The sequence below is a fragment of the Ursus maritimus genome, unplaced genomic scaffold, assembly GCF_017311325.1.
Source record: "Ursus maritimus isolate PB19 unplaced genomic scaffold, ASM1731132v1 scaffold_31, whole genome shotgun sequence".
Classification (NCBI taxonomy): domain Eukaryota; kingdom Metazoa; phylum Chordata; class Mammalia; order Carnivora; family Ursidae; genus Ursus; species Ursus maritimus.
In genome coordinates this window covers 29,981,194-29,994,416 of record NW_024425675.1, presented here as the reverse complement: position 1 = coordinate 29,994,416, position 13,223 = coordinate 29,981,194, and the positions used below count along the sequence as shown (strand labels likewise).

Here is a 13,223-nt window from a genome sequence, read left to right as displayed (position 1 = left end):
AGTTTGGGGTAATTTGTAGGCAGCAATGGAGAGCTAGCGTACATGTCCTGTCCTGCTGGAGGTAAGCGCTGAAGTCAACGGGGCAGGGAATTGTCCCTTCTGGTATCAGAGATTCTCCTCTAAGGCCAAAGTTAAACAAACAAACAAACCAAACCCCACCAAAACCATCCAGTGGAAGGGTTTGAAGAACTATTAAAACATACAGATTGCAAAAGAAGAAGAAAGGAGAGGGCTCCGTCTCTATTAGCTGGCGGTCTCTGTACACGGTACTCTGATACCCCAAGCAATGGGTCAGAGCTCCGGGGTGCAGCTGGGGGATGGCGATGGGAGCCACAACGCTGCATACATAGACCTTAGCTTTCGCAAAATAGACAGAACCGTGGACGTCTGATGATTCTCAACCTTATTATTTTTAATTAACTATCACAAATTTATTCCAAAAAATACTTGTTCATTGCAGGATAAGAGAATACCCATAATAAGCAAAAGAAAGAGAATAGAAATATCTAGATCTGTTTACATATATATGCACACATGTGTGCACGCACACGCATGGGCTCACTGTATTTGGCTCTTACAGATATATCCAGGACATATTTCCATGTCAGTAAATGTTTATGCTCATAATAGTAACAACAATTTAAAACTATTCCAGTATATATTTTCACCATAATTTATTTAACCCGTTGTCATGTTTGGACTCCGTTTATATCCTTTGTTGTCTATATTACAGGCAATTCAATGACAAATGGCCAATCTCTGACTTTACGTTGTAAAAATACCAATTGTATAAGAAGTTAAAGGGTTTTCGGCTGAGATAAAATTCAGTGTGCACCAATGTTTCAAGTGTAGGGTGCTCGAGGAAGGAGTGGGTGATTCTAGAGCACAGATCCTAGGCTGGGGGTGCAGGGCCTCTGGGTGCAGCCTGGCTCGGCTCCCCTGCCCTGAGAGAGTGAAGAACAGCTGCTCACCACCCCCCACGAGGCCCAGTGTCCCTTGCCAGCAGCCCCTGTGCGGCTCAGGCCCAGTTCACTCCAGCAGTCACTCTCAGGCTTTGCAATCATCTGAACACACGGGGAGCTGGTTAACAATATGTATTCCGGGGCGCCTGGGTGGTTCAGTGGGTTAAGCATCTGTGTTTGGCTCAGGTCGTGACCCCGGGGTCCTGGGACTGAGGCCTGCTTCTGGCTCCCTGCTCGGCGGGGAGCCTGCTTCTCCCTCTCCCTCTGCCTACTGCTCCTCTGCTTGTGCTCTCTCTCTCTCTCTGTCAAATAAATAAACAAAATCTTTAAAAATATATATATATTCCCTGGCAGCATGCCAAAGGTGGACTTCAGTGCTTCTGGTGGGGCTGGGAAAAACCAAGCCAGGGTGATTCTGATGACCGTGGGATTGAGGGATTCACCGATAATACTGGCCAGGAGAGGTCAGACCTCCAGCCTTGCCTAAGGCGGGTATTTTTCTCTTTTACAGTAAATTTTTGATGCTCAGAGAGATGAGCTGGAGGATCACGTGCAGCCGGGAGGAGGCAAGCACCTAAATGCAGGTACCTCCATCTTCGGGGTGGGTGGCCCTAGGTAGACAGCTTGTTTGTGTCGCTGTTACAGACTTCTCTGGGTTAACTCAGCAAGTCTTTCCTTGAGCTCTTTTTCCCTCTTGCGTCCACAGGACAAACATTCATTGAGCCTCTATCTGTAGGCTGAGGCACGGTGCCACCCCTACCGTGAACTGCTGGCGGGGCATTTCTGAAACTCTTTTCTTGGGGTAACCTGCACTCCAAGCATAGTGCTGGGTGCCTGGTGACCCTAGGCCCCTGAAAGGGCCCGGACTCCGTATCCGAAGCAGGTAACTGGCATTGAGCTGAGCTCTGTGAAAAGTTGGCTGGTCGTTCATCCTTCACCCGATGATACTGGATATGAATGTTTTAGGTTTGGAGATTCCCAGCAGAGCCGTGGGAGCTTCTGGCTGACAACACAAGAACAAGTTGGTTTCCTCAGATAAGAACTTAGGTCTAATCTCCCCCGCCAAATCTTTCCTGTGCCCTCTACCCGCTCCACTGGCTTTTCTGCAACCAGGTCTGGCTGGAGGGTGTCGCTAAGGCCATCTCCGCGGTCACTTCCTGCTCCTCCTCTAGCCCGGGGCAGGCCCAGGGCTTGGTCATCGCCAGCCAGCGATGCCCACTTTTGTCCACCAGCTGGAGGATCCGCTGCACGTCCCCCCAACCCCAAGCCGCAGGTGAAACCTAGGGGAGCCAGAGAAAGAGCTGGGGCGCCCGCGGTTCCGAGCACCGCCCTGGGAGGAATCCTGCGGGGAGGGCTTCCATTGGGGTTTTGTCTACTTAGCAGCCGCTGGCCCCGCGCCCCCACCTGTGGCGCTCCCTCCCACTCTGCGATCCCGCCCACCAGGATGCTCCGCCCACCTGGGGTACTATGCTCGCCACCTGCTGCGCGCTCTCCAACACGCGTCCCTACCCCTGGTGCTTTTTCCCACCTGCAGAGCTCCCACCTACCTCTGGTGCTTTTCCCTTTCACGTGGGATGCTCCCTGCTCCCTTCCCTACCCAGTGCCCATGACGTTTGCCCTCTGCGAGGCTCCTCCCACCGGGATACAGCCGCCACCTGCGGCGCTCCCCGCCACCCGCAATGCTCCCACAGTTGCTGTGATCCCGCCCATCTAAGATGCTCCGCCCACCTGCCATGATTTTCTTTCCCCCTGGGTGCTCCCTAGCGGACCTTGCTTGATCCTCCTCCCACCAGCGCTGCACCCGCCTGCAGCACTCCCTCTCTGCGACCATCAGCTCCCCCCACCCCCACCTGTGGCGCTCCCCCTCTACGTTACTCCCGCCCACCTTCGGCGCCGGAAGCTCCCGCTCCTCTCGTACCTCCCCCCCCCAACTGCGGCGCTCCCCAACCCTGGATGCCCCATCACCCGACGAGCTCCCCGACTGGCCGGTGGCGCGCCCCAGCCCCGCCCGTCCCGCCGGCCGGCCCCCGCGTCCTGGAGCCCGCCCTTGGCCGCCCATTGGCGCGCGCCGAGCGGGCGGGGCGGACGGTTCTAAGTCGCTGCGGCGCGGGCGGGGGCACTGCCTGCTGAGCACCCGCCCCAGCACTGTCTCGGCCTGCTCGCCATGGACGACGACGATCTCGCCAACCGCAAGGTCTTCTTCCGAAAGTGCTTGGAGCACCTCTCCGGGGCCGGCAAGGCCATCGGAGTGCTGACCAGCGGCGGGGATGCCCAAGGTGCGCGGCCGCCTGACCGGGCCGGGGGATAAGTGATGGGAGGAGGGACCGGGAAGAAGGGATGGGGTACCCGGGGCTAGCGGGGACAAGCGATGGGAGCCCCAGGAAGAAGCGAGGAGGAGGGGGTCCTGCGGATCAGAGCAGGGTGGGGGAGAAACCCCGGGGCCCGGGAACCGCAGGGGTACCTTCCGGGGCAGGAGTGGGCGGTGCAGCCTCAGAAGGAGTCGCTGCGGGGGGTGGGGGGCAGGAGGAGGGAAGAATGTGGCCTTAGGATCCTTTATCAGGAAGATCAATTAATTTTCCCCCTCCGCGTTCAGTTTTTAAATTGAGACTGGCGGTGGGGTCTCCTGGACGGCGCTCGGAGGTCATTTCTCGTCCGAGTCGCAGGGTGGGGCCGACGCCCCTGGGAAGCTTAGGAGCCGCGCGGCCACCTGGATGCCGCGGCCCCCACATCGCCCGCACCCCGCCCCCCACCGGGTGGAAACAACGGCTGGGTCCCCGCCACGCGTCCTGCGGATCGGCGTCCGTCGCGCGGCGCGGGCGGGGTCCCCGCTGTTGCATGGTGTGGTGCGGCGGGGGGCGCGAGGGGACCCTGCCAGGGATGCCCAGCGGCCGGGTTTCCGCTGGAGACTTTTTAAAAGGTTTCCGCCGCTTTCCTGACAAAACAGAAAACTGAAGTGGGTCACTAGGCCCGCCCCGCCAGCCTCCTCTGGCTGGGAAGGACCAGGAAGCGGGGACTCCGGAACGTCACCAGCGCCCGGGGCGCGGACTCCAGCCCACCTCCCCCCACCATGTGGAGGCAGATTTGGGGGAGAAGGGGACCCAAGCCCAGGGCCCGCGCACATCCAAAGAGAGTACTGAAATTTAAAGGAGGGGGTGACATGGCCACGCCTGGGCCCCTGGCGCTGGGTGCACGTGGGGCCACAGGGAATCCCAGGCGGTGGGGTTTCCTGATCCAGGTAAATCCCTGGATGGGGCGGGCCGCCCGCTAGAAAGTGGATCACCGCTTTGCCGGCGGATGCGTCCCTGGAGCCTAAGATCGCCCAGGCTGGAGACGCCTCCCCGAGCTGGGTTAGGTTTTTCTTTCCTCCTCTTCCTCCTACCCCCGGTGCCTGGTTTTTCCAGGTTTCCAGGCCACACCAGGTGGAGGGATGCGCAGGTGCTGCGCCCGGCGCCCTCACCTCCTGCCCACCGCCCACCGCGCGCGTGACCTTGCCTCGCCCTTGAGCCGGGCGGGGCTGGCGCGGGGGCGGCAGGTTGGGGCGCTGTGGCCGCAGCCCCGCCCGCCGCGCGTCTACGTGATGCCCGGCCAGTCGCCGCCCGCGCACCCTGTGCCCTTGTTCCTAGGCACCTGGCGCGCAAAGCGCGCAGTAGGTGAGGGGAAGGCATTCCAGCGCCTGCAGCGTCCCCAGAGCGTCCCCAGAGCGTGAGTCCCTGGCGAGACCCGCCTCGTCCTGTTGGGGGCGGCGACTGCGGCGCCAGTCACCGCCCCCACTCCACGGGCCCCCTTTGCGTCTGCGAGGGAAGCCAGGCTGTTCTGTCTGATCTGGTTTCTAGTAAAGGGAGCCCCGGTATAAACATTCCGGAGAAGGAAAATGTTGTGATAGAGCCAAGGCCCGGATTGGCCCGGATTGGGGAAATACAGTGAAACCGGGGACATCGCCCACGTGACTTCAGTGAACACCTAAAGGTGTGCCACGTGGAGCCCTGGTGGGGTCGCGGTGGGGTTAAGAGAGGCTTTCCTGTCACACGGCGTGAAAAGCACATGCGTCTTGGAGACCTGCCTTGGCACAAATTAGGAAGCATCTTGTGTGAATCTTAATCTGCCCTGAAAGGGTAAACAACGGTGGCACAGGAAGAGGAACTAGTCTCTAAAACCACCAGGCTTCAAGGCCAGAGTTTCAAGGTTATTTTACAGTTAAGGTGTTGTGTCTGTTGAAAAAAATATTTATGGGTCACTCTTTGGAATCTCTGCCCAAGAGTGTGCTCGGCTACCTGGTGAATGAGGAGCTGCACTGGAGATGATGGTGTAACCCACAGAATCAGCGTTTCTGTTAGTTGGCCTGGCTCAGCCACTTGTGAGTGGCTCTGATAGAGGCACGAGGCCCACGTCTGCTGGTCAGTGGAAGAGGCTACTCTGAGAACCCAGATTACATGAGAAGCCTGCTCTGTTAGCGTCAGGGCCGCGGGGGAGGCCTGATGATCTGAGCTGGCACATCTGGGGTGGCCCAGGGAGAGCCCCTGTGCTCTGGGCATTTCACCCCAGGTGGAGGGGAGGCCTCTGACTCGGGGTTTTTCTTGGACTTCATGCAAAGCACGATCTCCTGCTTTTTTGTCCTGTCTTAGACCTGATGGAGCATCTGGACCCATTTCCTTCTGAGAAAGCTCGTCTGGACACGTGCTCAGAGGGGCTGGTCTTAGCAGCAACACCTTGACAAGGTCATTCCCAGAGATATTGTCTGAGATGCTCAGCTTTTTTGCCATTTGTATCCTGACTCCAAATTCTGTCAGCACTTGATTTTCCCTGCGATAGGGACAGTCTTGCTCCTACCTAAGATCTAGGGGAGCATATGCAAGGCTTAATGTCAGTTGTGAAATTTTGGTCAAATTCCCCCGGCGGGGGTGATGGTGGTGAGCACAGCTACAATTTATTGGGCACGTTTTGTGTCCCGGGAGCTTTACAGGCCTGGTCACATTGCTCCCAGGTATGTATGTCTTTGTTCTGGAGGTGGGGAGAAAGACCCACAAAGACATAAGTGACTTGGTTGGGTTACACAGCTCCTGTGTGGCAGTCGGCAGGATTTAAACCAACTTCTGTCGGATGTCAGTCCAGGACTTTCCAGTAGGCCATGCTCTTCAGGGGCCTTGTAAAGTGAAAGTCCAAGTTTTAAAGATTTTATTTATGTATGTATGTACTTATTACAGAGGGGGGGTAGGAGGGGCAGTGGGGGAGAGGGAGAGAGAATCCCAAGCAGACTCCTGCTGAGCGTAGAGTCTGACTCTTAGATCAGGTCTTAGAAGACCTTGAGATCATGACCTGAGCTGAAATCAAGAGTGGGGGGGGGGGCGCCTGGGTGGCTCAGTTGTTCAGCGTCTGCCTTTGGCTCAGGGTGTGATCCCGGCGTTCTGGGATCGAGCCCCACATCAGGCTCCTCCGCTGGGAGCCTGCTTCTTCCTCTCCCACTCCCCCTGCTTATGTTCCCTCTCTCGCTGGCTGGCTGTCTCTCTGTCAAATAAATAAAATCTTTAAAAAAAAATTAAAAAAAAAGAAATCAAGGGTCGGATGCTTCGCTCACTGAGCCGCTCAGGTGCCCCCAGATGATTTTTCAACACCTTTGGTAGTGGAGCAGAAAACATCTTTTTACAGGGATAGCACTAGGTTAGCCGAAGCCATGCGACACTTGATACCAGAGTGATGAAGCCCTTAGTTTTCCAGTCAAATTCAGTACCTATTAAAAAACAAAAGAAGAAAATCCTGCATCTCTATTCCTCTTGCCCCAGCCCTGTCCACTAAGGAAGACTAAATCTAGGGCTAATTATTTTTCTCCTTCTTTGGGTTTCTTCTGCTGTCACAAGGAATGTCTGCAAGTTTAAACTGATTTTCCACCTTGCTGGACAGACAGCCTTTCCATGACTAAGTAGCCACCCTCCAGCAAGATTGTGTCATCCACCAAAAATGATTCATGGGCGTAGACACAGACTGTGGGATCAGCCCGGTGCAGATGAGAAGGTGGAGAAATTGAGTGCCCCTTGCGGGCAGCGAGGCTATAAAGTCCTCTTTGGCCTAAGGCAAAGCAAACGTGAACACAGTATCCAGAGCTCACATAAACTGAGTCTCTGTCAGTCTTAAGAAAGAGCCTCAAGAAGCACTGACGTTCGCTGGTGGCGGGCGCTACGCAGGTGCGTGCTGACTTGTTCTCCGTTCATGCGGGAGCAAGCGGGCTTGGCGGGGAACTGGTTTCTTCGCGTTCTGAGCGGTAGAGGGGCCGGGCCGTGCGGCCGCAGAGACGACAGACAGCGGGAGGGCGTCCCTCCGTGCGTGTCTCGAGTCCGGCCTGGTATGTGGCGCGAGGCAGGCTCTCGGAGGTTTGCTGGAAGGCTCCCCTGAATCTCGCTTTCATGAAATGCCAGGTGACTGCGGTACTGGCTCCTTCCTTTCCTCATTATGTCATTTCAGGGACTTGAACCTTCACTAATCAAAAGCACTCTTTTATCTGCAGAGCAGTATCTGGGAAAGGCTAATGCCTGAAAGCTTGGAGCTCTACTGCCACTAATGGCTGGACCCCGGGCACAGGGCGGTTCCGCCACTGACCGCGTATTGCTGGAACACGGCCCTGGGGTCCCGCTTGTGCGGGTTCCTTCTGTGCTCGCCTGGAGCTGTGTTGGCTGCAGAGCCCAGCTCAGTGCAGAGGGAAACGGCGGGGGGGGGGGGGGACTTACTGTCCTGGAACTCTGCACAGCTACATTCTATAGTGAGGGGACTTCTTTTCCATGTAAAATTTAGTAATTGATTCAGCAAGCACGGTTGCGTTTAGGAGGCCACGTGTTCGAAATTCAGCGCTCACCCTGTGAATGCCGTGGGCAGTCAGCCGCTAAGCCCTCTGCTGTAACGCACACACTCTGCGTGGCACAGCTAGGCGCCTCTTAGAAGCTAGACACTTCGTCATCTTCAGAAAAACTCAATCCTGCCTTGGGGGGGAGCAAACAGCTTCGGTTCAGAACTGAAACCTTTCATCAGGGAGAGTTGGGGCCCATGGGACACGCTGCACCAACCTGATGAGCCGTCAGAAGCAATCACCGTTAGAGACCTGGAGGCCAGCAACGTGGTAAAGGCAAACGTTGGGACACCAAACCGTACACCGAGTGCCGTTGTAACTAGGTCGGGAAGATGTATTTGGGTAAGGAACAGGTGGTCTCTGTTGAGAAAAAGTGGGCCTGGCACGGTGCTCCATTCTTATTTGCCGCAGTGCACCTGCCAGGAAGCCCCGTGCCCTCCCCCTGCCCCTTTAACCCGTGCATCTTCGCCACCATATACTTAGCATGCTGGGAATTACAGTAATTGTGCTTGTCAAGACAAGAAGCAGCAAAGCGTGGGGCAGAGAAGCGCCTCGAGAGTCAAGACACTGATTAATAGGTCCTGGTTCCTGGTTCTCTCTGCCGGCGGTGGGCAGGGCCTCCATTCTTCATTTGCAAAATGAAGGACACAGAGTCACTGAACCGCAGTCCTCTCCCCTCCTCCCTCCTTCCTCCCCTTTCCTCTTCCCTTCTCTCCAGTGCATGTCTTCAGTGGAAGGAGGAGGACCCTAGGAGGTGCAGAAGAGAACGGGCAGCACATGGCTCAGGTCCCCGTTAGCCCTGCTGCCCTGGGGGCTCACGAGCTTCCTCCCTCCTGGTTGTGTAGCCGCTGCCGAGGGGTCTTCCTGAGTTACACGTTCTGAGTCTGTGGGTCTGGGTCTAGTGGGGGCCTGAGAATCACATCTGGTCCCTCAGGTCGGCCCAGCACCACGCTTGCGTCCTGGGTGCATGGGGTCGTTTCATAGCATGGCTTTTTGACCTTGATAAGGACTGACCTTGACTGGGAAGGTTGATTAACATAGGATCCCTTGTATAAAAAGGTGTGAATGAGTGACCTGGCTGGACGTTTCTTTTGGCCAGAAAATGGTCGGGAGAGTGGTGTAGGGTGACTGATTCAGCTCTGGGTTAACATTCCTATGGTTTGGCTCTCCTTTTCATGTCACCCTCCCACCGATGAAGGAACAGTGACCGCCGAGGTGAGAAGTCGTGCCTCTGGCAGACAGAGGACCCACATCTCTCAGGGAGCTGGCACTGAGGGCTGGAAGCGAGCCAGACCTGGGAAAGAGCCCCTGTTTCTGGAAGGCCCTGGCACCTGTGGTCAGGGACCCTCCACCCGACCCACAACCCACCGGGGGCTGAGGGGTGTGCTGGGGCAAAGCAGCCTGGCGGGCGCCACATATGTACAGGGCCTGGGAGGAGGAGGTCAAGGCCAGATGGGTGAGGCTGTGGGGAGGCGCAGGCAGTGAGGACTTTGGATTCACCTGGTGGGAGCAGGGAGGCCACTGCAGGCACTGGCTGCTTCTGATATGGGTAGTTTTGTGGCGTGGCCAGGAGGGGTCGGGTGGGAAGCCCACATTTAGGGTCTCACGGGGAGCAGGATTGGGCGGTAGCTGGAGGGCTGCAGGGGTGAGGCTGGGGCCCCTGCGGCAGGGTGCCCTGTGACGTCCAGAGGTGTGGGGTGGGTTTGCTCCTCTGGACAGCAGGAGGAAATGCGGGGAACGGGAGCAGAGGTGGAAGCAGGTAGGCTGGTGAGAGAATGTTCTTCACAGCAGTGCTTACACTAGTGAGCAGTGGGAAGACCAGCGAAAACCCATCAGCAGGAACTTGGCTACGTTAGGTCCCTGGAAGGGAACAGTCATCCCCTTTTACAAAGAGCTTTGCAGCGATTCCCGCGGCAAGATACAGCCCTGCTACAGAGTAGATTCAAAACGGGGTCCCACGCTGTGCGGGACAACAAGGCTCGCGTTCGAAGCCCCTTACGTGTGTAACTTTATCCTGTCACCACATGAAAACAGTTGATTGTAAATGTATATTTTATCCAACCTAGTATTCAATCCCTCATCGGTGTAAAGATCATCAGTAAGACACCCCACATTCTTTTTTTCCATGCTGAGCCCCGCAGTCCGCCCTCACTCTGACACCACGCATCTCTGGGGCCAGGGTCGTCCCAGGCACCGTGGGGTTCGGCACCTGGGATGGCCATCGCAGCTGGTATTCACAGGGTCCCTACCCAGTGTTTGTGTTGAAGCTCGGATGCCACGCAGTGGACGCTGGGATGCAGCGTGTGGCGGCGAACTCCCACGTGGCCCGTGCAGGGCCTTCTCTTCCAGATGTCCCCTCGGCTGGCTTCTTCCATTCTCTGTCATCAGGGCTTCTGGAGGAGGCCTGGCTAGCTCCCTCCCCGCGCCCCACAGAACCCCACAGGACCCCACGCCCAGTTCCCCAGCCCTGCTCTGCTTTGTGTTCTTAGCCCCTGCCTCCGCTGGGCGCGGCGTGTGTGCTCATCGGTGACTGTTCCGTCAGTGAGGCAGAGAGAAGGGGCCCCATCCCTGTGCATCGGATGGGTGCCACTCCCCTCGCAGGCCCATCTCAAGCTTCCCTCTGACTTTTCTGAGCTCAGTGACTTGGGTGGTACAGATGCAGAGACGCTTGGCTTGTTTCTGATCTGCGGGGCAGCGGGCATCCGGACACAGAGCTCCTTGGGACCCTCTTCCCCTCCGACCTACATTACTGAATGGGGAAGCTGCTACCGGGCACTTTAGGAGCCATACGTGTGTCTGTGACACATGCTGACATCTTTGCTTTGGTACAAAACCGAGAACGACACAATTTCAGGGGGAAGCCAGTAAGACAACCGAACAACCTGATTTTATTTTTCAAAAAAAATTGAAGTACGGACATTAGCGAGGGAATGGTGATAAGCAGGGGTAAATAGCCCCAGACGGCGAAAGGGTTAAGTAAGGAGACTGTACTCTTCAGATTACATAGGAAACAAGAACGAGCCCCCATTATTTTATTAGAATCAACATATCCCTTGCTTCTTACAGATTACTCCAAGGTTAAATGTCATCAGAGCAGATCTCAGGAGGCATTTGGAAACAGGTCCACTGCACTCCGTGACCTCAGGGAAGGAATGATCTTTTTTTTAAAATTTAAATTATTATTAATTTTTTTTATGTTTTAAGTTTTTGTTTCCATTCCGGTATAGTTAACATGCAGTTTCCTATTAGTGTCAGATACACAGTATAGTGACTGACTGAACAATTCCTTTTTTTCACTCGTTCATTTATTTTTATTTATTTATTTATTTATTTATTTATTTAAAAATTTTCATTCTTTATGTTAGTCACCATACCGTACATCATTAGTTTTTGATGTAGTGTTCCACGATTCATTGTAAGTTTGTATTTTAATTCAGGAAGGAATGATCTTAACGGCCGCTCTTCCCTGCAGGATATTTTAGTAAGAAGCAGCAGATATGTAAAATCAAGACAAAGGTTTAATGACCTGTTCTGTCCGTCGCATTTGAAGTACTGATCAATCACACAGTTCCCACTCAGCTGCTCCCTCATTTTTTCAAGGTTCGTTCATTTTTGGTTCCCATAACCAGCCTCTCCATTCCCTGTAGGCCAGGGTCTAAATTTTTGCCAGTGACGACGATGAGGTTACTTTCCAAATAATAAGATTCGGACTTGGTAGCAGGATTACATCTTCCCCTGGTAATAATTAGGAGAGTTGTTTGAATTCCTAGATCTGGCTACCAAAACAGAAGCAAAAGCACGAGGAACGAAGCCCATTGTCCAAACTGTGTGTGACGGAAGTTGGGGGGGGCATGGGGCGTTCTCTGTTGTGCTTGGTTTTTGTCCTCCAGGGTCCCCTCCTTGGAAGGTGTCCACCCACAGGGCCCAGCCCTACACCCCATTCGCAGGGAGCTCGGGCAAACCCAGCAGACCCTGCCCCAAACAATGAAACCCAGAATTGGGGCCCAGCAGGCTCAGGGCTCCCTTCGGAGATTCTAAGCGCAGCCATTGTACCAGAGGGATTTCGCTGGTCTTTTAAGTTAAAATACAACGGAGACCAAGGTCTACGCTCCAGCTGTGCCCTTTATTAATTCTGTTCCCCTGCTATCCCTTTGTCTGCTCCGAGCCTGACTTCCTCACCCCTCCTGGGGGATTCGGACCCCACAGGCTTCCCCTGAGCATCCATCCCCCCCAGAGCTGGAGGCACATCTCCCCAGGCCCCACTCCCAGGGCTGGCCCCAGCTGCGGAAAGGGGCCAGCTGGTTTAACTCTGCACTCACTTTAAATGAAAGCCGAGGGAGGCTTGGAGGTAGTTGGTAGGATGTCCTGCTGCAGCTCGCCCTCCCGGGGAACTTGCAGAAGATGCTGAGCTCAGGCTCCTCTGTCCCTGTCCTTGGGAAGAGCCCCACCGCCCTCTGGGGGCTCTGCCAGGGCTGATGGGACACCCAGTGCTGCTGGTGACCGGCCCTTCCCAGGTGAGCGCAGGGTCACCCCAAGAGGCTGGGGTGGGAGTCAGGCGCGGAGCTGGTGTGAGGGTGTGCGGACCTTCCAGGACGGGTCTCCTGGGCGTCCCCTCTGCGTCACGTGTCCTTGTCACAGTTTCCTCCCCCCATTTATCGTGCCTTTAGGCACGACCCTCTGGAGCTGTGTCCTTGTAAAGAAGGGGTGCTTGGGAGGGCCAAGGCCTGAGGTCGGGTATTAATCATGTTTGTCACCTGGTGACCGTGTCGGTGTGGTTGAGCATTTGGGGTTAATTTCCCCGGGTCAGTGGCGCAGAGCGAGTCCAAGGATCCTGGAGTCTGTCGGAAGGGACCGTGAGCAGCTGTGTCTCTCCATCCCGCTAAGGGCTGCGGCGAGGCTTCGTGCGCACGGCACCGGCCGTGGAGGGGACCAGCCGTGGAGACACACGCATGTCCGCCCGCAGATGCGCTAACGCCGCACACCTGCGGCCGCCCCCCACCCAGCGCACACACAGGCGCGGGGAGCTCTCCCAGGGGAAAGAGGAGTGGGTGGGGGAGATCTTTCTGGAGGTCAGGAGCCCCGTCTCGAGGTCAAGAGACAGCATCCCCCAGCTCTGTAGCTGCTGTCCTGGGGGAGCTGTGGGTTGTGCTGTGTAGACGAGTGTGCTGTGTAGACGGCCATGAGGTTCAAGGATGAGCATGGGTGGGGGTGGGGGAACAGGTAGGAGGAGTCCCCCGGTGGAAGATCTCTCCCTGCAGATTGGGGTGATGCGTGCAGGCCCCATAGAATCCGGGGCGGGAACCTGGGCGTATTCGTGCTCCTGGAGGCTGATCTGGCAAACCACTCCGGCTGCTGCCAGGACAATGCAGCAGCATGGTACTGCGTCTCTACGGGGCTCCTGTGGCTGGCTCCAGGGGGTGGACAAGGGG

At 56.1% G+C, this 13,223-nt stretch overlaps 1 protein-coding gene across 1 annotated transcript in view; it reads left to right on the top strand.

Moving 5' to 3' along the window:
* The first annotated feature begins 3,075 nt into the window (after positions 1-3,075).
* The window catches only part of LOC103673987 (phosphofructokinase, platelet), a 54,324-nt gene continuing 44,176 nt past the window's right edge, over positions 3,076-13,223 (top strand). The window contains exon 1 of the mRNA XM_040645468.1: positions 3,076-3,238. Within this exon, the coding sequence (XP_040501402.1) occupies positions 3,127-3,238 (112 nt within the window). The 5' untranslated portion in view covers positions 3,076-3,126. The remainder of the gene's footprint in view (positions 3,239-13,223) is intronic.